The sequence below is a fragment of the Geotrypetes seraphini genome, chromosome 16 (genome assembly GCF_902459505.1).
Source record: "Geotrypetes seraphini chromosome 16, aGeoSer1.1, whole genome shotgun sequence".
In the NCBI taxonomy this organism is placed as follows: domain Eukaryota; kingdom Metazoa; phylum Chordata; class Amphibia; order Gymnophiona; family Dermophiidae; genus Geotrypetes; species Geotrypetes seraphini.
This window is the reverse complement of record NC_047099.1, coordinates 29,157,573-29,183,581: the sequence shown is the minus strand read 5'-3', so window position 1 is coordinate 29,183,581 and position 26,009 is coordinate 29,157,573. Positions and strand designations below refer to the sequence as shown.

Below are 26,009 nucleotides of genomic sequence, written 5' to 3'. Positions count from 1 at the left end.
GCTTAGAGGAAACTCGAAAAAGGGCTACATTTGCATTAGGTAGAGAAAATGGACAATTTAGACTAGACTAAGATCTTCATTTGTTGTCATTTTCTATGTGTGTAAAAGCTGTTTTTTGCTTTGTGATATCACTTTAAACTCTTGTTATCACTCGTAAACAGGTATGATGATGCAATAGATAAATACAAAGCAGCTAAGAAAACAGAACCCACCATTCAGATCTATACTGCCAAAGCCAATGAGAGGATCTGCCACTGCTTATTCAAGGTTAGTGGGTCAATGATTTCCATGCGCCTTTCCACACCAGTAATAATTATCCAGGGTCGGCCTTCTTTTTTCTTTGGCGCATACTTCTCATCCTGTATTAGCAAAGATCACATTCTGCTGTTTTATGCAAGGTCTGTCTTGAGCAGTGCGTGCGATTTTATACATAGATCACGTACCTTGTAGTGATTGGTCTCTTTTCTTTCCAGAGTAAAAGAAGCTTGGAGGCTATTACCATCTGTACAGAGGCACTCCAGCATGACCCCAGGAATATATTCATTCTTCGTGATCGGGCGGAGGCTTACATCCTTAATCAGGAGCTGGAAAAAGGTATCCTGGCTTGTCTTCTGTGCCTTGTCTGTTAATTGTTACCACCCGTTACGAGCTCTTTAGGGAGGATGGAATATAAATCGCATTAAATAAATAAATATATTTAAATATGATAATGTTAATATTATGTATTTTTTTTAGTTTGTGATTTTAATACAAGTTTCCCCTTTTTAGTGTCCCCCAAGGAAGGCATATTGTTTATGCCGAAACTAGGATCCTTGTCGGGACAATGATTCACACGATAAAACAATTGGATAGCTGATTGGATATCTCACTTGTCTTTTTTTTTTTTTTGTATTTGTCTGGATATGATCCATTTTACACTGCTGTTATGCCAAGGCATATGACACACTTCTCTCCCCTCCCCCCCCCCCCCCATTTACAAAAGCATAGAAGAGGTTTTTAGCACCAGTTGGTATGCTGAATACTCTTGGAGCAGCGCAGAACATTCAGCGTGCCGGGTGGCCCTAAAATCTACTTCTATGCTTTTTGTAAAAAGGGGGGGACGGGGACTGTAGGATGTATTGAAGGGAAAGAAGAAAGTGGTCTAGTGAGATACTAATTGTTAGCAGGAATCTCCATCATTTCAGAAGCAGAGGTTTACAAGAAAAGGGTTTGGGTGTATGTACTACGTTAGATTCACCAGTGGCATTATTGTCCAGTTAAGAGGTCAGACATCACTGCAGTGCTTTCATAGTTGTGAGACTTAACATTGTTCCTTTTCAACTCTTTTTATATTTGATTGGTGAAATGATATAGTGCCCTTCCTGCTTAATACTATTTTGCTTTGTTGCTGACATTCTTGTTCTGACTTGTTGCTTGCAGCTGTGGAAGATTACCAAGCAGCAAAGGAGTTGGATGGGGAAAATGAGGAGATAAAGGAAGGGCTAGAGAGAGCCCAGAAACTGCTGAAGCAGTCTCTCAGGAGAGACTACTACAAGATTCTGGGAGTTAAGAGGTGGGTGTCCAAAAATGTTCTTATGGAAGCAGAACTGTTGCCTAGAAATTGCACATTAAGGTTGAGTATATGGTGGTTGATAGGTAATTACCAAACCCAAGAACAAAAACACCTTCCTAAAACTAGCACTAAAATGATTTTGAGCTTAAAGTTTGAGGAAGGAATTCAGCAGGTTTCTTCCTCTCCTTTAATAGTATCTCGGGTTCATGTGTTTTCTAGGGAGCAAAGTCAGCTCTAGGGCAGTGGTCCTCAACCCTATCCTGGAGGATCACCAGCTGTTTGGATATTCAGGATATTTCTAATGAATATGCTTGAGTCTGTGTGTTGCATATCAAATAGGGTGTTAATGTCCAGGTTGCAAGGCAAGCCATGAAATGGAAGAACCGCCAGACACACTATAAAGATAAGTGTGTATGTATATGTAAATATAGTAAAAGTGTGACAATGCATGGGTGGTTGGGACATTGATGTGGCTATGATGGTAACCCTTGCCTATCCTGTGGCATTTTGGTTATAGGTCTGAGCACCTCATATTTTTAAAAAAATTATTTTTTCAAAATATCATTTTGAATGAGGCGTAAACTCTTATTTCAAAGTGGACTTGTTTTTTTGGTTTTAGTTTTAAATTCTTTATTCATTTTAAATCTTAAACAAGTGTACAATAAAATATCCATTAAACTTGTTTTTTTGGTGGAAAGTGTTTACATGCAAGCGGTGATTTTCAAGTGTGCTCCTAATGTGAATGGTAATGAATATGCATGAGGCATATTTGCATGCCTGTCTCCTCCATTATATGCCAATCTTGCTCATGTATATTCCTTAGGGATATCCTGAAAACCCAACTGGCTGAGGGTCCCTCAGGACAGGATTAAGAACCACTGCTCTAGGGTAACCAGTGTCAAGAGCAAAAAACCTCTGAAATTGGAGCCTCCCCAACGGGGAAAGCAATCTTCACTTATGGTTTGTTTGTTTTTTCAAACTCTTTATTCATTTCTCATCTTACATCAAGTGCACAATATTACATCATTAAAATTTATACATACACTTGAATTTCTTTCTATTATTATCTTAAATACATAAATTTATTCCCTCCCTACCTTAATCATAAATTTCATATAAATATTACATTCTTATCTAATGATGAAACCTTAAATAGAACTCTATACCACCCCCACTCCCCCATATTATAAATGTACTTTCAATGGAAAATGGCGTCTAATCATTTATCTAACAATTATGTTTTCATTTCCCGTACGCTTTATCCTCTTCTCAGACTTTCCCACCCCTTCTTCTATTTTCATTTGAAGCCTCAAAGCTATTCCTTCTGCCTTCTAGAGACTTTCCACCATTCTCCCTCATCTTTACCCTAAAGGTAATACTTCACAGGGCCGCATGCGGCCCTCAGGTTGTAGGTTGGACACCCCTGCTATAAGGGGATTATGGTGAGATGTTATGTTTAATGTACAGCACTGGTGTGCATCTGGTAGCGCTATAGAAATAACTGTTGAGATTTGTACCTCGGCCTTTTTATGTGAAGTTCACTGCAGTGCCCCCTAAGGTGCCCAGTGCTCTGCCGGGATGTCTGTGTGGCCAGTCTACTAAAAATGCTACCTTTTGACATGTTTGGTTTTTTTTTTGGGGGGGGGGGGTTTAATTCTTTATTCATTTTTAACACTTCAATTGTGCACAAAGATAATACATTTACATAAATTAATATCATTACAGCACAATATACTTAATAGAATAAAGACAAGACTTATTTTCTCCCACCCACTTTTCAAATTACAAACACCTCCTAAAATACTTGTTTTTTGTTTTTTTTAAATTCTTTATTCGTTTTTAAACTTTCATCAAGTGTACAAGAATCATAATAAACACTATTAATTAGATCACTTGAACATCTTATCATTGTATCTTATAAATATAAATGCAACCCTCCCTCTAAGCCCATTAGTCATTATAAGATCATAAACCCTCCCATTAAACCCTTCCCCTCTTTCATCACTAAGTGGTGTATAATTAATATTAATTATATCCTAAAATACTTGTAATTAACCCTTCTATACTTCTTAACAATGCCAAAACATATCCCCCTCCCCGGATGTGCATGTTTTCCCCAAATTATACAAATAAATCAATCTTTACAATATTTAGTTAATGGTTCCCAAACTTCCATAAATTTTTTATAATAACCCTTCAGACACCTTAACCACCCCTTTTTTTATTATATAAGGTTATAAGTAGGGTGGGATTGGGATATATGATATTTGTTTTAACTGGTTTATTACTAATGGGTGGGGAGGGATTCTTTTATGTTTTGATGATTATAAGTAAGAATGTCAAGTGATTTGTAAAATTTATTTTTGATTGAATATTATACACTTGTTGTAAGATATGAAAACGAATAAAGATTTAAAAAATATATATATAATAACCCTTCGAATGGCCATAAACTTTTCCATTTTAAAGATATAACAAAGGGATTCCCACCAGAATGAATAATTTAATCTATCCCCATTTTCCAATTCTTTAAAATAAGCTGCATTGCAACTCCTGTCATAATCAAAAGTTTGTTATTTTTTGCCAAAATTTGACTTTCTGCCCTCATAGATGTTCCAAATAAAATGGTATCATACGATAGTGCCACTAGATTTTCAAATTTGGCATATTTGTGCATTTTTCTTTTGGACATAATTTTTTCAAAAGGATAGACTCGGAGGCACGTCTGAGAGAATGAGGAAAGGCAGAAAAGGGGAAATATGATGGAGATGTTTAAATAAAAAAAAATAAGAATACAATATTTATATGATATTTTTGATTGAAATATTTGAGGGAAGGGTGGGTGGGGAGGGAATAAATTTATGTATATACGATGACAATAGAAAGAAATTCAAGTGATGTGTAAAAGTTTTAAATGATGTAATATTGTATACTTGTTGCAAGATTAAAAATGTTACTCACCAGCAGAGGGATAGACCTCCAAGATCCACATTAATTTAAAAAAAAAAGGATGGAGAAAAAGCCTCAAGGAATATATATATCACGCAGCAACCAATAATGATTTTAAGCTGGCGTTGTTCTTGTCATTGGCATAAAAAACTCACACCCACAAAATATAAGGATCTAATAGGGAAGCCCCCCCACTGCTGTGTACATCAAAACTAGAAATCCAGAATAGAAAAAAATTAGTACTTGGCTCTAACGCCAAAAGGCTACTGCTACAGCTGTGTTCATGACGCTGGCGCCACTCTTTTTCATCGGCGTTCAGACTTTCCTTCGCAGGCATATGGGATTTCTTAGGGAGAGGAGGAGATAGTGGATAATGTAGATGGACAAACTGGATTGGCCATTTAGCTTTTCTCTGCCATCATGTTTCTATGTTTCTGTGATCATTTTCAAAACTGGATTTTTTTTGTGTGTTCCACAAAATGGGGGAGGGGACAGGGTCATTAGAGTGAAATTATCTTCAATCAACATAGGAATTGATTTTAGCTGCACGAGTTCCTTTAACTCCTCTGGGGTTCTATACCAGCGCAATACCATCTGTATCAGATAAGTTTCTTGCTGTATCTTGCTGTAATATGGATGGTATTAGGGGACAGTGGAAACAATGATGGTCCCCTATTGAACCTCAGTTGGTGTTATCACCAGTTCACGGGTTTAGGGTCTGAGTTTTTCACATAAATATTTCTCATTAATTTTGTCAATTAGAGCTGTGATTATTGTCTACACGTGTTACGTTATTATCACAGAAGAATATAGATTTTCTCTCCGTTATTGGTGAATGTTCCACAAAATGCCCAAACTAGGATTTGGGCTTCATATTGAAAATGCCTCCACAGGTCTCGTGTTTCCAGAGTTGGTTCTACCGGGGACCACTGGGCTCACTGATATGATAGAAAAAAATGGCTTTCTATAATGTAATTTTTCTCAGTTTGTGCAAATGTAATCCTTGTATGCATTTATATGTGATGTTGTTTTGCTTAGCTGTGCTGTCACAACTGGCCAGTGCAAAACACGTTTAACAACCCACTGATTTCTATAAAAAGAATAGAACAGCTTCTGTTAAATCAATATTAAACCCCAAACTACATATGACATTTATTAGAAAAGAAAAGATACATCACTGTGGATAGAAACTGCATCCTTTAGCCTCTCACAAACTGGGTAGCCCTCAACAGTCAGACTAGGAGCCATTTCTATGGGAAAGGCTTCTGGGCAGTGCATATTCACTCCACAAATAAGCTACAAGCATAACAACGCTGAGGGGCTTCTTTTAAGAACATAAGAAGTTACCTCCGCTGAGGCAGACCAGAGGTCCATCTTGCCCAGCGGTCCGCTCCCGTGGCTGCCCATCAGGCCTAATTGCCTGAACAGTGTCCCTGACTAATTTTGTAACTGCCTCTAATCCTCTAATCTTATCCCTATAACCTACCTCTACTCCTATCTGTACCCCTCAATCCCTTTGTCTTCCAGGTACCAATCCAAACCTATAGTAACAGCATGCAATATTTACCTTTCAAACACACACATGGTAGCACGTTCGTTCTTGTAATTTGTCCATTTAATGTCTACACTTCCCTCCCCTCATAATTTAATTTTAACTTTTAATTTTTTTTTTTTACATTGTAAACCGGCCAGGTGTTCTTCGATGGTCAGTATATTAAAATTAATGAACTTGAACACTCCTCTGTCTGCATAACAACCAACAGACACTACCAGGTTCCAGCAGACATTGCTTTTTTTTTTTTCTTCATAAATCTTTATTCATTTTCAAATCTTGCACCAAGTGTACAATATTCAAACAGAAAATTTGTACAATTCACTTGACATTCTTAACAATTATTGTCTAAAAGCTTATGAGTATCTCCTCCCCACCCATTCCATTCAACAAAATAAACCCAATAAAACCCTTAACATACCACCCCATCCCTATACTAACAATCTTTACTCCATGTAAAACTTTTAACAAGTGTACAAATATACCCATAGATAATATTGAAATCATCACTAACAAGAAAAACATAAATATTATATGTAAACCCATATCCCTCCCCACTTCTCCAAAATTATAAAAATGAACCATATAATAAAAACCCTTCCCCTCCTTAGTATTTTAAGGTGTATATTTCAATGAAAAATAAGAAATGGTATTTAATCATCACAAAAAGATGTCAATGGTTCCCAGATTTTAAAAAAGGTCTTATAGTTTCCATTTTGTACAGCTAGTGATCTTTCCATTTTAAACATGTGACATAATGAGTTCCACCAAAAATTGAAATTAAGTCTACTGCAATCCTTCCAATTGTTAGTGATTTGTTGAATAGCGACTCCAGTCATGATTAATAAAAGTTTATTATTAGATGAAGAAATCTGACTCTCTTTTCTCATAGAGGTTCCAAATAATACCGCATCATAAGATAGTGCTACATGATTCTCCAGTAAACAATTTACTTGATCCCAGATGGAATTCCAAAAGGCTAACATATAGGGACAGTAAAACAAAAGATGATCCAAAGTCCCTACATCAAGATTACAATGCCAGCATTGCTGACAAGAACTCAGCTGGAGCTAGCTAGAGCTATGAGTCAGCTAGAGCAGTGTTTTCCAACCCTGTCCTGGAGGACCACCAGCCAGTCAGGTTTTTGGGATAACCCTAATGAATATGCATGAGAGAAATTTGCATATAATGGAGGTGAAAGGCATGTAAATCTGCTCCATGTATATTCATTAGGGCTATCCTGAAAACTTGACTGGCTGGTGGTCCTCCAGGACGGGGTTGGGAACCACTGAGCTAGAGCAACAGTCAAGAGAGACAACATAGTAACATAGTAGATGACGGCAGATTAAGACCCGAATGGTCCATCCAGTCTGCCCAACCTGATTCAATTTAAAAAAAAATTTTTTTTTTTCTTTTCTTCTTAGCTATTTCTAGGCAAGAATCCAAAGCTTTACCCTGTACTGTGCTTGGGTTCCAACTGCCGAAATCTCTATATAGTGCTGTTCTTAGACTTACAGGCCCTGGGCCCTTTCACTACAGATATATGAATCATAAGAAAATAGCTGCTTAAAGCATGTTTCCTTTATATAGTGCATGAGTTTGCAGCTTAACCAGCAGTCGGATCTCTATTTAAATAGTTTCCTGTCTTCTACTTAATCTGGAACCATCGATAGAGAAGCCCAACTGATCTGGCTCAATATTTCTACTGATAACATTATATAGTTTTGGTCTTGAGTGTATTGGGCTCTCCAGAAATCCTGTTTTAATGGCTAAAGAGGGCCAAGTAACAAAGATGGAGTTGAATCGTATTGTTTCTTTCTTTTCATACCCTACTTCCCTGCCCCTCTGATCCTTGTGAAGCATTGTACATTTATAAATGTTTCTTTCCAGAGATGCCAACAAGCAAGAGATTATTAAGGCTTACAGGAAGCTGGCACAGCAGTGGCATCCAGACAACTTCCAGTCAGAGGATGAAAAGAAAGAGGCAGAAAAAAAATTTATAGATATTGCTGCAGCAAAAGAAGTGCTCACAGATCCAGGTATTAAAACTTTCACCGTTACTTGGGATAGCCTTGCAAGTTCTAAACAATGCATCTTTAATAGGATATCCTTTTGTACTTCTAGGTGCTAATGCATGTATCCTGTTAGCCTTACATCCTCTGGCGCTAAAGCACATATCTTTATCGGGGTAGCCTCACACACAACTGCTAAACATTTTTTTTTTTTTTTTTTTTTCTTTTTCCAGAATTGCGGCAGAAAGTGGATGCTGGAGAGGATCCCCTGGATCCAGAAAACCAACAGGGAGATGGAGGGCACTCCCAGCACTGGCCCTTTGAGTTCAACCCTTTCAGCTCTGGAAACTTTCACTTCAAGTTCAGCTTTAACTGATTTTGGGAATACGGTGTCCAGAGACGGGCGATTATGAAATGTTGCAAGTGCTGAAAGTGACGATCTATTTTACTAAACTTACTCTTAAAAGATTTTTTTTTATAAAGCACATAAGGTAATGACTGCACAAAGACAAGTTACAGTTATCCACGTGGCGTACTACTTCTTACCTTAAGAATCGGACAGATGTTTCTTTGAAACCAAGATTCCTAGTTCTGCCGTTTTGAATCTGCCGCGACAGAAGGTCGGAGAGTTCTGACCCTGCACACAGGAGCCAGCATTTTCTTAACAGATTCTGTTCTGACTCTGTTGCTTTCTTGTATGAAAGACATTTTGCTTTGGAAATTATCCTGCAGGGTGTGGTAGGGTTGAGCACAAGTACTCAGAGCAGTCCTAAGGATACTATATATCTTAATGTAATTACAGACTGCCACAGATTTTCTGTAATTACATTTTTGTCAGGAATACTATGCTTTAACAGTATAAGTGCTTCCTATACTTACCTACTGACAGAAGTAAGAATATCGCTGAAGTCTTTAAGCAGCAACTTATATACATCAACAAAATCATGTTAGCAGGAAGTATGGATTATTTGATGTTCCTTAGGAGAGACTGATCCACGTGAAGATAATTACAAATTACATTTTATGTAGTTTCTAAACCAGTTATGTCCCTTTCCATGTGTGGTGATGTGGCACTGCCTTGCATGAAAGAATTTGAAGGCTTGATGAGTTCGGTTTAAATACCTCTGCAAAAAAAATAAACATAAAAAACAACAACTTCACATTAATCCTTAACCTGTCCCTGGCTTGTCTTTTAGCCTTCATTCAGATTTTGTTCCTTTTTCTGAATTGATTTGGTTTCTAGTGGAAAAGGTACCAAGCAAGAGTACCTGTGGTGCAAAAGCATTGAACATAATGGGCTTTTATACCTTTAAAGAACCACCTAATTAGCTAGAAAATAAACATACAAATATACAGTTAACACCTAAGAATAAAAACACTATGTGCTAGATGCACTAAAGTCAGCAATTGTCTCTAAATCCGATCTCTTTTACTGACAAAACGGTCCACTGTGTGTTTTTCCCCTCAATTGCCCATTGTCCGATCCAGCCATGCAAATTGCCTAAAACCCCATGCAAAGTAGCCAACCGATTGATGCACTAACATCACTTTTGAAAAGGTTGGCAGCAGGAAGCCCGCTGAGGTTCCTATTTCAGACCGTCAGTCCTAAATGATGGGCCTGCCCTTCCCCGGTGCAAAGTGTGAGGCATGGGGAGGGGCCAAAAGCCCTGATTTGTTCAGTATCCTAGATATAGAGGGAGGTGTCTTAGGAGACTGATCCAATCATGGCCCTTGGTTCTTCCCCATGCATCACATGATGCACTGGGGAGGAGAAGGCCTGTAAGCCTGAAGCAGGAGCCTCAGAGCGGACTTCCTGCTTCCAACTTTTAAAAAAGGTATGGGGGATGTTCAGGGCTGGGGGGAGTGTTCGATGCCAGGAGGGAGTGGGCATCCCTCCTATTTTTAGGGGGCTCGGGGGAGAGCAGTGGCTTTTTTCTTTTAATGGGACAGGTTGTGCATGTGTAATACACACACAACATCTGTGCCATTAAAAAAAAAAAAGAAGCCCTAACAGCAGTGACAGGAGGCAGCTTCCCCTGTCACTGCTGTTAGGGCTCTGCTCATATGTCAATTGCTCACTGAGCGATTGGTCGCGTTGTCGTGTTTGCATGCAAACTTGATAGCACATTGATTGCTCCTGGAGAATCAGCAAACAGCGATCCAGCCAGTATCTTTAGTGCATCTAGACCTATAAGCTTTGTTGGCAACTTCATCTACTGAAGTCTATTAAGGTATGATTATAAGTAGCAGCTTTAAAAGGGGAGTGTGCAACTTTAGGGTATTCTTGCAAAGTTTGTCCTCAAAGGCAAGTGCAATTGTAAGCCCCCATAAGTGAATAATCCAACAGGGCCTGGCATGGGAAGAAATTGTTATAGTTCTGAATGCTTTCCAGAAGCTTTAATGTACTATTTTCTTAGCATCATTACTCATAACCTATGGATGGTAACAGAGAAATCAAATAGTTCTTTACGATTAGCCCTGTGTTATTGCACATAAGGTGCAAGCAATGGCGACTTCCATAGCCCATCTACACTTCAATCCTGTTGAGGACATCTGTAAAGTAGCCATTTGTTCCTCAGTTTATACGTTAATGACTCGGTACTGTTTGGAAAGTCTTTCTGACAGGATTATCAGTTCGGCCACAAAGTTCTCCAAAATTTAATCTCCAACTAGAAGCCAATTGCCCTCCAACTCTCTTTGTTAGCTGGAGAGTGCCATGTGAGAATATGCTGCCTGCTTATTCTGGGATAAAACATAGTTGCTTACCTGTAACAGGTGTTGCCCAAGGACAACAGCAGATATTCTCAGAACCCGCCCACCTCCCCTTCTTGGCTTCTTAGCTTTGTGACTGAACTGATGGTCCCACAAGCTGGCAGTGGGCAGGAAGGTACCCATGCATGCTTGGTACAGGCAGTCTTTTAATCTCCTAAAATGACCATTCACTTTAGACGGTCCATGCCAGTTTCCGTGGATGATGCCACCTATATGTGAAAATATCTGCCTGCTGTCCCTAGATAACTCCTGTTAAGGTAAGAACCGGTTTTCTGTCTCTTCTCTACTACATTGTAGTTCCTGATGGAGATGTCAGTGACTGGCAAATTACATTTGTAGATACAGTTCTGAGGATTGCTTCCCATGTCAACTGGAGTGGAGGAGGAGCCTAATCATTAGCCCAGTGGGCTAAAAAAACTGGGGAACTGGGTTCAATTCCCACTGTGGCTCCTTGTGACTGTAGACAAGGCACTTAGCCCTCCATTACTCCAGGTACAACTCCCCCCCCCCAAAAAAAAAAAAACAACAACCCAAAAAACAACCAAACAAACTAGGCAAAGAGGAAGTACCTACATATAATGCGTATGTACTGTGTACATCCAGTAGTGCTATAGAAATGGTTAGTAAACATCAAGGAACAAACCATGTGTGAACTCCAGCGATGTTTGCTCTTTCACAGGCTACGGGTTATTTTTACTGTTTTCTCGTTTGCGGTTTTACTTGATCCCTTATCGACCTGGGACCCCCCTGATGAAGGCGTGTTAACTAAACACGGGCCTTGTCGGGTCTCTAGGTTTGTTTTTAAGGTGGCGTTATTAACCGCACTCAATTATCTTATACAAATAAATTTAGCCTGCATCATTGTACGTGTTTCTGCAGTTTCCCTTGTTTTTGAGTTACCCAACAATAACATCCTATTCAAGACAAACACCGCAAGACATCCCAATTTGCTGAAGCAACTCGCTCTACTCTTCAATTCCTCTGGAAATGGCCAGATAACTTCTTTTGTAATCCGCCTTGAACTGCAAGGTATTGGCGGAATAGAAATCACTAATGTAATATTGATAACTGAAAAACCGTGGTTTTACAGGCAAGTACAAATTGCTTACCTACCGGGCCTAAAGAGCGCCAAAAGGATCCAGTCAAATACTCAAAACGCGAGTGAAAGAACACTGCGGGAAAACCTGATTTAAATAAACAATAGTGTAGTGACATACAGAATGTGGTGGCAGCTAGGGTGCATGCAGAAACAATCTGGGACGTAGCTTAGGGGCGCCAAAATACAAAATAAAATCGCCAAAGGTAACGCGTTAATGTAGAAAATATATAAAAATATGTCTAAGGGATTATGATTGGTGTGGTGTGGAATGTGTGGGCTAAATGTATGTGTGTTGAGTATCAACGTGAAATCCTATAGTTGAAGAGTTTGCCAAATGACAATATAAAGAGACCTTAAATGTGAAGAAAAAAATAAACCTAAAAATTAGGCATGCGCATAAAGCCATTGGTACAGTCATTTGTACATAAAGTCATTTGTACAGTCATAAATATCCAAAAAGAAGTTGGTGGACAAAGTGGGCACAATTGCATGGTCTAGACATGCATAGGAAAATGTATGATGGCTACATTAGATGGACTTAAATTAGAATAAGATGTGTCAAAAGAGATCCTATGACAGCCAGTAATACACATTTTTGGTGCAGCTGATGCAAATGATTTGGATTTACAGTCAGTAATGTTTGGGTATGCAAATGGATTACAGTTTGTGGTTATCCTTGTAGGATTATATAACATGAAATGAGATAGAAGGTAGGTGGGAGCTAGTCCCCAAACCAGCTTGAAACAAACGCAAGAAAACTTAAACATTATTCAGCAACTTATGCAGCAACTAGTTCAAGAAGACAGAATAATATAAGTTGGATTAAGACGGACCTAAGATCTCTACTGCATTGGCAGGTTTAGTAAATCCTTTACCGACCTACTGTTAAATCTCAACAGCAGTGCCTGAGGTCCTAGCCAATACCTCCTGAGAAATCAGCCTCTTAACCGGAGGATATATATATATATATATAACAGTGAAAAAATACAGTCAGGATCAAGACTGCACAGGAGCATATGTGACAGTAATTCATGTAAACAAACAAGGCCCCAAATTTCTCTCCATGGCTCCCCCTGCAGATATTTACAGGTATTACCCCTGCAATGGAGGTAATACAGCACTTGTACATTTTGAGTGTCTGTCTCGCCTACTTTCTGTTAAGGTTCAACTGATCCTGTTGTGGAAATGTTTGTGGGGTTGGTATAGCCTTTTGGAGCCTCCTATCAATTCCAATGTCTGAATAAGGATTTACATATTTTAAATTACAGCATTGACTGATTTATATGATCTTGGTTAAATGGGAATGTGGCAAATAAAGAACTGAAAATAAGACTGGCAGTAGTTTAGTTCAGTTTTGGGGTACCAGAGATGGGCTGAGCCTTCCCCTACATTTGCCCAGTCGCATTTACAAAGCCCAGTTTCTTAAGAAAAGCAGGGCCAATGCATCATAGGGTAATATTAAGACTAGCTGAGCCATCCAAGTGTTTGTACGCAGATGGCTATGATGTCGCATGGCTTTGTGACATCATAGCTTCTGCCTCCTCTTCCCAGCCAGTTCTTAGCTCTCTGCATTCAGTGCTGGATGTTTTTAGGCCCCTCATGGTCTCTCTGAGGTTAGTCGGCTGTTTTGGCATTCCCAGGAATGGTTACTCTGAGCCATGTGCTAAAGGTGGGGCTGTGCCTCCTCTCCTGGTTCACTAAGTCCTGCCAAACAGGTGCGTAGTGGATTATAACAGTTCAACAGGTCAACATTTTGATTCTTCTCCACTTGTCAAAGATGTAATCATGATGCTGCGTTGTTATGTGTATGGATGCTACTTAGAACATACAAGTTATCCTCCCGCTGTACAGGGCAATGGTGCGACCGCATCTGGAGTACTGCGTCCAGTACTGGTCGCCGTACCTAAAGAAAGATATGGCGATACTCGAGAGGGTCCAGAGAAGAGCGACAAAAATGATAAAGGGCATGGAAAACCTCTCGTATGCTGAGAGGCTGGAGAAGTTGGGGCTCTTTTCCCTGGAAAAGAGGAGACTTAGAGGGGATATGATAGAAACTTATAAGATCATGAAGGGTATAGTGAAGGTAGAGAGAGACAGATTCTTCAGACTGGCGGGGGCAACAAGAACTAGAGGACACTCAAAAAAATTGAAGGGAGATAGGTTTAGAACAAATGCTAGGAAGTTCTTCTTTACCCAGAGGGTGGTCGACACCTGGAATGCGCTTCCAGAGGGGGTGGTTGAGCAGAGTACGGTTTTGGGTTTCAAAAAGGGATTGGAAGAATTCCTGAGGGGTAAGGGAATCCAGGGGTACAATTAGAGGGTTACTATACAAGACAAAATGCTCTTGAGTAATAGATCACTACAGGTCATTGACCTGGGGGGCCGCCGCGGGAGCGGACTGCTGGGCATGATGGACCTATGGTCTGACTCGGCAGAGGCCATGCTTATGTGCTTATATATAAGTGCCTGTTTAATGATGCAACCTGCTGATGCTCTTGGATCTCACCACACGGGTAAAATTTCACGGGGCTCAAACTTGATACTGTGGGCTGCACAAGAAGAAACGGGGCAGGGTAGAGAATGAAAAGGGAAAGCGCAACCTAGGCTTGAAAAGCGTTTGATGAGAGGGCGAGGTTAATAAGAGGCAGAAAGGGAACGTGGCAATAGGGGGCGTGAGGGTTGTTTTGTTTTTTTACGGGATGACAGGTTAAATGAGGAATATCTGTGGAGAAAAGGGACAGGAAGAAGAAGAGGACCAATAACAATTCAACCATCCAGTCTGGCTACTTTTATTCATACTGTTGTCTACCCTCATTAGGGATGTGTCTGTCTCCCTTAATAATAATAACTTTTTTCTATACTGCCATAATCAGAAGACTTCTAGGCGGTTCACACCAAAGAGAGCTGGTCAATCAGCGAATTACAATAGGCAAATTATTAAAATACAACATTTTACACAAGAGTGGACATAATAGCAGTATTAGATTTAGTGAAACTTCTATTTAGGAGATAAATCTATTAAAGGATGCAGTTTTTATTTCTTTCCTAAATGCGCCGTAGGACAGTCTAGCTCTATTAATGTAGTTGCCTAACCAAAATTGCTGTTTACTTGGTACATAAAGAGTCCTATCCAAAAAGGATTTGTATTTACAGCCAGTAATGTTTGGGTATGCAAATGGATTACAGTTTCTGGTTATCTTTGTAGGATTATATACCATGAAATGAGATAGAAGGTAGGCGGGGGCTAGTCCCCAAATCAGCTTGAAACAAACGCAAGAAAACTTAAACATTATTCAGCAACTTATAAGAAGACAGAATAATATAAGTTGGATTAAGAAGGACCTAAGATCTCTACTGCATTGGCAGGTTTAGTAAATCCCTTATCGACCTACTGTTAAATCTCAACAGCAGTGCCTGAGGTCCTGGCCAATACCCCCTGAGAAACCAGCCTCTTAACCGGAGGATATCAGTCACTTTCTATGGCATGGCTTCCTAGTTAAAAAAAACCAAAAAAACCTGCCTCGCCCTAAAAGAGTATGTGTGAGATTCAGTAACTACCATGTTTCCCTGAAAATAAGACAGTGTCTTATATTAATTTGGGGTCAAAAAAACACACTAGGGCTTATTTTCAGGGGATATCTTATATTTTTCATGTACAACAATCATCTCTCCCTCTCCTCCACTCTAATTTTTCCTCTTTCTTTTCTCTCCCCCACATGTGCCGCACCTTTCCTCCCCTCTCACCCATCCCCTTGTGCCTTCCCTCTGCAGCATCTTTCTATCACTCCCTCCCACCCACCCCATGCAGCAGAACCCTTGAGCAGTATCTATCCCTCTCTCTCATCCCCGTGCAGCCAGAACCCTAGTGCATCATCTTTCTATCTCTCCCTCCCATCCACCCCGTGCAGTAGAACCACACCGACCCTCCCACCGCGAGACTGACATACCTCCCTCCAAACAGCAGCGTTGGCAGCACTTTAAACAGGCTGCTTTGCAGCCTTCTCCCGCTGGGGCCTTCCCTATGCTGCGTCGCTGACGACATCATCAGTGATGCAGCAGAGAGTAGGACCCAGCGGGAGAAGACCGCAAAGCAATCTGTTTAAATTGCTGCCGACGCTGCTGTTTGGAGGGAGGTATGTCGGTGTCATGGTGGGAGGGTCGACAGGTTTCAGATGGGAAGGAGAGATGGAAAGATGCTGCACAGGTAAAGGGTGGGAGAGTCAACGGGGTTTGGTGGGGATGGCGAGCAATGCTGCCTGTGAATCCAGGGATGGAATTGGTATAGAAATAGTTTATTATGTTATGTTGTTTGATGTTGGGGTCTACTACAGCTCTTCCTCTGTATACGTGTGGGTTAGGTGCAGAGCTGGCCCGCGAATAGGGAAAAATTGTGAATAACTTTTTGGACCGGCTCTGACTCACCCCCGCCTCCCACCTGCATCCCCGAACCTTACCTGATGGTCTAGCAGCGACACGGGGCAGGAGCGATCTTCCTATGATCCTTGCCCGTGCAGAGCCGTCATCAAAATGGCTGCCATGAGCTCCTATTGTTAATTGGTGTAGCTACTCTAAATATATTTTCAACCAGATGAATCTGAAGCTGTGCTCCAGCTGTTTGTACCATTTCAGGTGTGTGTCTTTGTTGCATAAAGTTGCTTTTTAAAACTCTTTAATTTCAGATCGTTATGAATTATCCTAACCACAGTTGTCTGGCTTATTCCTGCTTCTCTCGCTATTTGGTGAGTTGTTTGGTGTGTTTGCAGTGTGTCCTGCCTCAGTACAAGATTGCGTGTAACGTCAATATGCTCTTGTGTGCAAATTTGAGCACGGTCATCTGCCTGGCTTATGATCCACAGTGCCCATCGCTTGGATCTTATGTAGCAGCATATAAAGGCCGTTTTTGTTCCAACTCCTCTTTGGGAGCTCTTTCAACAATTATTGGTTGTAACCTTTTAGCAGTGAAAATCATCTCGATACAGAGACTGTTTGTTACTGTTTCTATGTTTACAAACTATGTCTGCTTCTGCGCATATTCCATAGCAACAATTCATTTTCACAAAGTAGTGTTGTGGTGCCATGAGTTATATTAACAACATTTTACATCAACTTCATTCAGGCCATGACACACTAAATTTCATAAGAATCGGCAGAGTTCTGTGGAAGATACAACAAAAAACATTGTATATTATAGACAGTAGGCAAATGGGTTTTTCTTGACAGTCAATAGATGGGAGTCTTAAGTCTGAATGTGGAAAAACCAGAGGTGATGTTTCTGGGGCAAAGTGGTGAAGAGTTTTGGCCAAAATTTATGACTGTTTTAGGAGTTAGTCTATTGGTAAAAAGGAAATGACTGTATTAGCAGTTAAACTAGATTCTGGTTTAACTATGAAATATCAAATTGATAAAACAATTCAAACTTATTTTGGTCAACTATATTTGTTGCATCGCCTTAAACCAATGCTCTCCCCTTACGATTTTGGAACTGTGCTACAAGGAATGATTGCATCTAGGTTGGACTACTGCAATGCTCTTTATCTTGGCATACCTAAAACTGAGCTGTTAGGCATTGCAGTGGTACAAAATGCAAAAAACTCCAAAGAAAATTGCTAGAGAAACTTCAAAAGAAACCAACCAAAAGGCAAAAAAATGGTCCAAGGGTTCCCAGGGTGGTACAATAGTGTTGAAGACAACTCTAAGAAAATATCAATAATAAATTACTTACAATTTAGTGAGAATAAGGTACCCTCATATGTGAGGGGTCAGCGACGGGAGAAATCCTCCAGCGCTTCCCACAACAAGGTGGAGACAACCAGGCCCCCACCTGCACACCATCATCGGGTACCTAAGTGTGCTTTAAATCAACATAACACAATCACCATAAAATATAGTGAACAGTGAATATGAGTGAATTCAATCACAACTACCACTCTGGGAACCCCCCAGCCAACTCCCAATCCTCAGATGAAAAATGAAAAGGAGACTTAGCTTGTTTAGTGCTGTCATTCAGTCGTCCAGGAATACAAGGGCAGATGACACGCCATAGAATACCAGGTCCAACCAGCCTGGTTTCGGGAACACGTCCTTTCCTCAGAAATCCGTAATTTAAAAAGTCAGTCACATAATCCAAGTCAGCTGGTAGGAGGGAGGAACTAACAGAGCGGAGCAGAAGCTGCGCTTAAGAGCCGGCGTCAGTGACGTAACGCATCAAAGAGGCCAATCACAAGCAAGCAGGAAATAAAGGACAGAGACTAAACAATAGTATTCCATTCAATGCTATCATTCAATCCATGTGGAGATACACACTGTAATTGGAAGATCCAGAACTGCTCCCTAAGATTGATATGAGCCATTTGTCACCCTTAAAATCAGTCGGGAGTTGTTCAAGTACGAACCATGATAGGTCTAAAAAATTATGATCTTTCTCAAGACAATGAGGGACAAGAGGAGCAGAACTGGATGCAGTGTGAATCCTACTTTTGTGTTCAGAAAGTCTCGTTCTGACTTTCCTGCTTGTGCGGCCCACATAAATCAAATCACAGGGGCAAATGATCCCATAGATAACCCATTGAGAATCACAGGATGTGGATTGTCTAAGCTGGTAGTTAAGGTGAGTATGAGGATGTTGCCAACATGAAATAGATAACGCATTGCTACACATATTACAGTGCCCACACGCCTTGTGCCCGCCTAGTGGGTTAGCCCGAAATACAGTAAATGTTAAACAATTTTTTATGTTCTTAGGACGAGAAAAGGCAATACGGGGAGGATCTTTAAACACTGAGTGGTGATCCAATCCATGCCAGTGTTTTCTGATGACATTAGCTACCAGATGGGCTTGGTCCGAGAAGGATACAACACAAACCTGATGATCAGCTACAGGTCTTTGAACTGGAGTCAATAAAAGGTCAGGATTGGCATAGCGGGCTTGTAAATAAGTGCGTTTGATAGTCCACTCGGGATACCCCCGAGCCTTAAAGTGCAGGGTCAAAAGTCTGCCATGGTGGAACAAATGTGATGTATCTTCAAAAATTGACTAATAGGCAAAGATTGCTTTAGGCGAGGTGGGAGACATCTTGAATAATGTAAATACATGTTGCGGTCTGTGGGTTTTCTGTAAACTGTGGTGATTAATTTGCCATTGAATTTGATGACTACTGTGTCAAGGTAAGTAACCCTGACCTGTCCAATGGTGGATGAAAATTTCAAATGAATGTCCAGGGTATTGAGCCATAGCAAAATTTTAAGCGTCAAGCCAAAATTTTGACCCTGCGCTTTAAGGCTCGGGGGTATCCCGAGTGGACTATCAAATGCACTTATTTACGAGCCCGCTATGCCAATCCTGACCTTTTATTGACTCCAGTTCAAAGACCTGTAGCTGATCATCAGGTTTGTGTTGTATCCTTCTCGGACCAAGCCCATCTGGTAGCTAATGTCATCAGAAAACACTGGCGTGTATTGGATCACCACTCAGTGTTTAAAGATCCTCCCCGTATTGCCTTTTCTCATCCTAAGAACTTAAAAAATTGTTTAACATCTACTGTATTTCGGGCTAACCCACTAGGCGGGCACAAGGCGTGTAGGCACTGTAATATGTGTAGCAATGCGTTATCTATTTCATGTTGGCAACATCCTCATACTCACCTTAACTACCAGCTTAGACAATCCACATCCTGTGATTCTCAGTGGGTTATCTATGGGATCATTTGCCCCTGTGATTTGATTTATGTGGGCCGCACAAGCAGGAAAGTCAGAACGAGACTTTCTGAACACAAAAGTAGGATTCACACTGCGTCCAGTTCTGCTCCTCTTGTCCCTCATTTTCTTGAGAAAGATCATCGTTTTTCAGACCTATCATGGTTCGTACTTGAACAACTCCCGACTGATTTTAAGGGTGACAAGATGGCTCATTTCAATCTTAGGGAGCAGTTCTGGATCTTCCAATTGCAGTGTGTATCTCCACATGGATTGAATGATAGCATTGAATGGAATACTATTGTTTAGTCTTTGTCCTTTATTTCCTGCTTGCTTGTGATTGGCCTCTTTGATGCGTTACGTCACTGACGCCGGCTCTTAAGCGCAGCTTCTGCTCCGCTCTGTTAGCTCCACCCTCCTTCCAGCTGACTTGGATTATGTGATTGACTTTTTGAATTATGGGTTCCTGAGGAAGGGACGTGCTCCCGAAACCAGACTGGTTGGACCTGGTATTCTGTGGCGTGACATCTGCCCTTGTATTCCTGGACGACTGAATGACAGCATTGAACAATAAGTCTCCTTTTCATTTTTCATCTGAGGATTGGGAGTTGGCTGGGGGGTTCCCAGAGTGGTAGTTGTGATTTCACTCATGTTCACTGGTCACTACGTTTTATGGTGATTGTGTTATGTTGATCTAAAGCACACTTAGGTACCCAATGATGGTGTGCAAGTGGGGGCCTGGTTGTCTCCACCTTGTTGTGGGAAGCGTTGGAGGATTTCTCCCGTCGCTGACCCCTTACATTTGAGGGTACCTTATTCTCACTAAATTGTAAGTAATTTATTATTGATATTTTCTTAGAGTTGTCTTTCTTAGAGATACTGTTGTACCACCCTGGGAACCCTTGGACCATTTTTTGCCTCTTGGGTGGTACAAAATGCGGCATCATGGTTAGTTGCAGGCGTGGCCATAAATGAACATATAACACCAGTGCTTCTAAGATTGCATTGGCTACCAGTGATGCAATCACCTAATTTGCTTTCTACTGATCAGTCTGCTGGCCACAGAGAACATTTTTTTGCTTTTCCTACACCTAAATCTTGCCACTATAAGAGAGTTTTAGATAGAACAATGGCATTTCAAGCTGGCAAAATGAATACTTGATTAAATGAAACAATCTCAAAGGCCTTTTCCTATCCATATTTTAGGAAATTGTTACAGACCTTTTTGATAAAATTTGTCCCTTCATAATTTTCTTTAGTATTTCTCGTCATGTATACTTCCCTGGTTGTCAGTTGTCTCTTATTGTGAACCACTTAGAACTTGTCATGATATTGCAGTATACAAAATAAAGTTATTATTATTATTAGTTATAGGTAAGAAATATTACTTTACCTTAGTTTCCAGATGAATGCAGGTCAAGAGCTAGTCCTGGTTCTACTCCCACTGGATTAACTTCTTGATGACCAGAGCCAGCTGAGAATTGTAGGTCCATATCAAGGCTTCCCAGATTTAGCTTGGGAAGATCATATGGTCAGCCAAGTTTTCAGTTATTCCCAGTGAAGATCTATGAGCTAAATGTGGACACATTTGAGATGCAGAACAAGGACTTTTCTTATGTGTACTGACTGTGAATAAGTTGAAAGCTCAACTGGCTATGGATGATCAGGTCTACCTGGAGTTAGAATAGATCATATTGTGACAGATCAGCACACCTGACCTAAATGCTAGATAAGCAACAGAGGGAGAAAGTGTTTGAAGGAAAGTAAAATGAATTCAGAATTATGGGAAGAACACTGAACTGTAATAACCTTCTCTTTCAGAATGTGGCTTTCGTCATGACTATGATGGACATCCTTCTTGGAACAGCAACCACAGTTTATATCATTCCAGCATTGTCAACAGCATGGACTCTTTCCCTGGGGAATGGCCTTGGGTTGTCAGTCTCCAGATCCAGGGCCATCATTTCTGTGGAGGCTCCCTCTTGAACTCCTGGTGGATCCTTACAGCTGCACATTGTTTTCAGGATGAATTGTGAGTACTGTATCTATTTTCCCCATCTAACTTTCCCCAAGGAGAAGAGGCTGGACTAAGGAAAAAAGACATAGAATGAATGGTGAATACATGAAGAGTGGGTTAGGTTGAGTTGGAGGAGAGAATGAATTGAGGAAGGAGAAGTTGAGGAGTGGAGGTCTGGTTTCTGTGGAGGCTCCCTCTTGAACTCCTGGTGGATCCTTACAGCTGCACATTGTTTTCAGGATGAATTGTGAGTACTGTATCTATTTTCTCCACCTAACTTTACCCAAGGAGAAGAGGCTGGACTAGGGAAAGAAGACATAGAATGGATGGTGAATAAATGAAGAGTGGATTGAGTTGAGTTGGAGGAGAGAATAAATTGAGGAAGAAGGAGAAGTTGAGGAGTGGAGGTCTGGTTAAAGAAGGGAGATGGGCGGCTGGGTTCTCATTCTTCTCAAAGTTAACATTCAGATTTTTCTGGGTAACTTGAGTTATCCAGACAATATTTTAAAATCCATTCCTTCTTCCTTAATTGAAGAAACCAAGTGTCGCTTATTTCAGGGCTTCCCTGTCCTGGAGGACCACCAGCCAGTTGGGTTTTTGAGATAACCCTAATGAATATGCATGAGAGAAATTTGCATATAATGAAGTTGACAGGCATGCAATTCTGCCCCATGCATATTCATTAGGGTTATCCTGAAAACCTAACTGTCTGGTGGTCCTCCAGGACAGGGTTGGGAACCACTGGCTTATTTTATAAAGATGGTCACCTGTTATTTTTTAAAATAAAATACTAGCACAGTGTGCTATCAAAGGCAAGTGGTATACCAAGTTTTAATAAACATAAATATCTGCTCAGGACCTAGTATAAATGCATGCATTTATAAAACATGTGGCAGTATATAGAGGGCACTTGAGTTCTTTCTAAATTGCATAGCAAAGACTTATAATGACTCTAATCAGTATAAGATTTGTGACCTTTTGACTTAGATTACTCTCACAGATTTTGGATCACAGGGCTGCCTATCCTACCTGTGACGAATGATGTTAGGAAGAGGAAATTCCTTTTCATCGATTCCTATTTTGTGGTCCAACCATCCTTAATTTTTTCATTTTGGTGATTCCTTCCATTCAGACACGATTCTCAACCTCTACTGTTTCATCACGTAGTTTAACTCTTTACTGTAGACTTAGCACTCTTCTTCTCTCTGATATGATACTATATTAAATTAGTCTTTTAAACTGAGTTACTATTCCAAATTGAAGTAGGCAAGTACTGATCTAATATAACTCCTATTGTTTTATCCTTATTTGTTCTCTTTCCTATATCAAACTGTAGTTCTTCCCTGATTTCCCTACGAAGTGTACGCATCTTAGTAAAAGAGGGGGGTTAGTGAAGATATAATATAATTTTATAGGTTGAACATGAGGATGTGTGTCGGGCTTCTTCCTCATAGTTTATAAAATACAGACACATATTTAAGCAGCCTATTTTTCTATCTCCATCCATCCATTGAAGTTGGTGATTGCAGTAAGAAAAAATGTACGCACATAGAACATGATCAAAGTTTTCTGCAACTTGTTCACTGACTTTACACCATGGGCATATAGGCCAAATGGCTCCTCGGGCATGCAAACATGCAAACCCAATATGGATGCCAAGCACATTCTCCTGGTGGTCTAACAGATATTTGGTTGGCAGGAGTAGCGCTCCCCCCCCCTCCAGAATGACATGCTGAAAATGGAAGGTATTGGTCCATACCTAAGCCCATCACCATAGATTATTAGATTGATGAGCTTCCTCCAGGAGAGAGATAAGAGCTGAAGGAAAGTTGCACTCAAGAGCCTCATTCTAACTTGGAAACTTGGTGGGAGAGGTGCAGGAAGGGGGAGGTGGGCACGGATCACAACAAGAAGGAACATCTATATAGTATGGGCTAGCATGATTTATTGTATTTAATATTCCACCTTTCCTGGAACACAGTTTTTTCATTATAGGATAGGTACAATGGTGTTACCACTGTCACAGCTAGAAAGACCCCAGTTGGCATATTGGGTAACCTAATAGAGATCTAAGAAGGATTCAGTCCAAATCTGAGTCCTTTATAGACTGCCAGCTATCAGGTGGGCGCACTTTACTTTGGCCATGAGCAAGAAAGGAAGAGCAGCTTGGAGGGGGCTAAAGGTAGACGTAGCAATGCTTTACAGGTATCTGAAGATTTCAATCAAAAGGGTGTCCTAGAAAAGCCATTTCTAGAACAGCCCCTTGCCACTCTTTTCTTGTAACTAGTAACATATCAAGAAACTCAGTGAAAACAGGGCAGAAGTACACAAGGGAAACCTCGTCATAGACTTAGAGGTCTAGGGTATGCATAGGCATGCCAGAAAAGGTGTTGCCTTAAGGAATTTGGTTTGAGTCAAAGCGATCTCTCTTTCTCTATAGATAGAGGATCTGAAGAAGTGGGCCCATTACCTCTGGCTGCATTGGCAAGCCTGGCTGCAGGAGGTACAGGAAGAGATGGATCAGGAGAGAGGTGAGCACACCAACCATAGGGTGCCAACATGCATAACCCATTATTTCTTTCACTTTTTCCTGACATGTCCTTCTTGAGGCAACAATTCTGCAGATGCTATAATCTGTAGCCCAAACTGTCAGCTCATCAGGATCATAGTTTCATGATATCGGGTGTCAAGACACAAAGAACAGGGGTTCTGCAGCACTGACAGCTTCCCTCATAAGCATCCTACTATGTCAACTTAATGCTAAAGCTACTCACAAATGAACAAAAACTTAGAAACATGATGGCAGATAAAGGCCAAATGGCCCATCCAGTCTGCTCATCTGCAGTAACCATTATCTCCTCCTCTTAAGAGATCCCACATACCTATCTCATGCTTTCTTGAATACAGACACAATCTTTATCTCCACCACCTCTTCCGGGAGACTGTTCCACGCATCTACCACCCTTTCCATAAAAAAGTATTTCCTTAGATTACTCCTGAGCTTATCACCTCTTAACTTCATCATATGCCCTCTCATTCCAGAGCTTCCTTTCAAATGAAAGAGACTTGATTCATGCGCATTTACGTCTCGTAGGTATTTAAATGTCTCTATCATATCTCTGCTCTCTCGCCTTTCCTCCAAAGTATACAAATTGAGATCTTTAAGTCTGTCCCCATACGCATTATGATGAAGACTACGCACCATTTTAGTAGCCTTCCTCTGGACTGACTCCATCCTTTTTATATCTTTTTGAAAGTGTGGCCTCCAGAATTATATACAATATTCTAAATGAGGTCTCACCAAAGTCTTATACAGGGGCATTAATACCTCCTTTATCCTACTGGCCATACCTCTCTCTATGCATCCTAGCATCCTTCTAGCTTTCGCCGTCACCTTTTAAACCTGTTTGGCCGCCTTAAGATCATCGCATACAATCACACCCAAGTCCTGCTCTTCTGTCGTGCAGTTAAGTTCTTCACCCCTTAAACTGTATCGTTCCCTCGGGTTTTTGTATCGTTCCCTCGGGTTTTTGCATCCTAAATTCATGACCTTGTGTTGCTTAGTATCAAATTTTAGCTGCCAAATTTCAGACCATTCTTCCAGCTTCGCTAGGTCTTTCTTCATGTTATTCACACTATCTTGGGTGTCTAGAAACATAGAAACATAGAAGATGACGGCAGATAAGGGACATAGCCCATCAGGTCTACTCTATTGCAGATTTTGGTATCATCCGCAAAGAGGCAAATCTTATCTGACAGCCCTTCAGCAATGTTGCTTATAGTAGCAACTGTACAGAAGAAAAGGCATAATGGCATTTCTAACTGTATGTGTTTTAAATGTGATATATCAGTCCATCCATGTTTTGTAGGGTCCCCTGAGGAAGGTGTTTAGATATGCCGAAACTTGGATCCTTGTTGGGACTGTGCTTTTGAAAGAATAAAGGTTTTTGCTTGGTTGGAAGGACATCTTCCTTGCCTTTTCTTTTGTCCCAAAGCTACTCACAAATTATCCACTCATCTTCATCTTGCCATAGACTACAACGTGCTCATTGTTGGTCCTCGAGGTCTGCAGTTCAGTCGGGTTTTCAGGATTTCTCCAATGAATATGCATGAGATCTATTTGCATGGACTGCCTCCATTGTTATACAGATAGGTCTCATAATATTCATTGTGTAAATCCTCAAAACTCACCTGGGTTGCAGACAAATTCCAGAGCCCTTCAGCAATATTGCTTATGGTAGCAACCGCACAGAAGAAAAGGCATAATGGCATAAATAAATCCCTTTCCCCCTTTATTGTGGAGATTCGTTTACTGTCTACAAATTGCCACTGAAAAGTTGGTGATACAGGACTTGTCCATATAG

General features: G+C 40.6%; 1 protein-coding gene across 1 annotated transcript in view; it reads left to right on the top strand.

Moving 5' to 3' along the window:
- Nucleotides 1-9,238, top strand: part of LOC117350739 (dnaJ homolog subfamily C member 3-like) — a 37,259-nt gene extending 28,021 nt beyond the window's left edge. Inside the window, exons 8-12 of the mRNA XM_033925278.1 lie at nt 162-267; nt 474-594; nt 1,420-1,552; nt 7,944-8,092; nt 8,299-9,238. Of these exons, the coding sequence (XP_033781169.1) occupies nt 162-267; nt 474-594; nt 1,420-1,552; nt 7,944-8,092; nt 8,299-8,441 (652 nt within the window). The 3' untranslated portion in view covers nt 8,442-9,238. The remainder of the gene's footprint in view (nt 1-161; nt 268-473; nt 595-1,419; nt 1,553-7,943; nt 8,093-8,298) is intronic.
- The last annotated feature ends 16,771 nt before the right edge of the window (nt 9,239-26,009 follow it).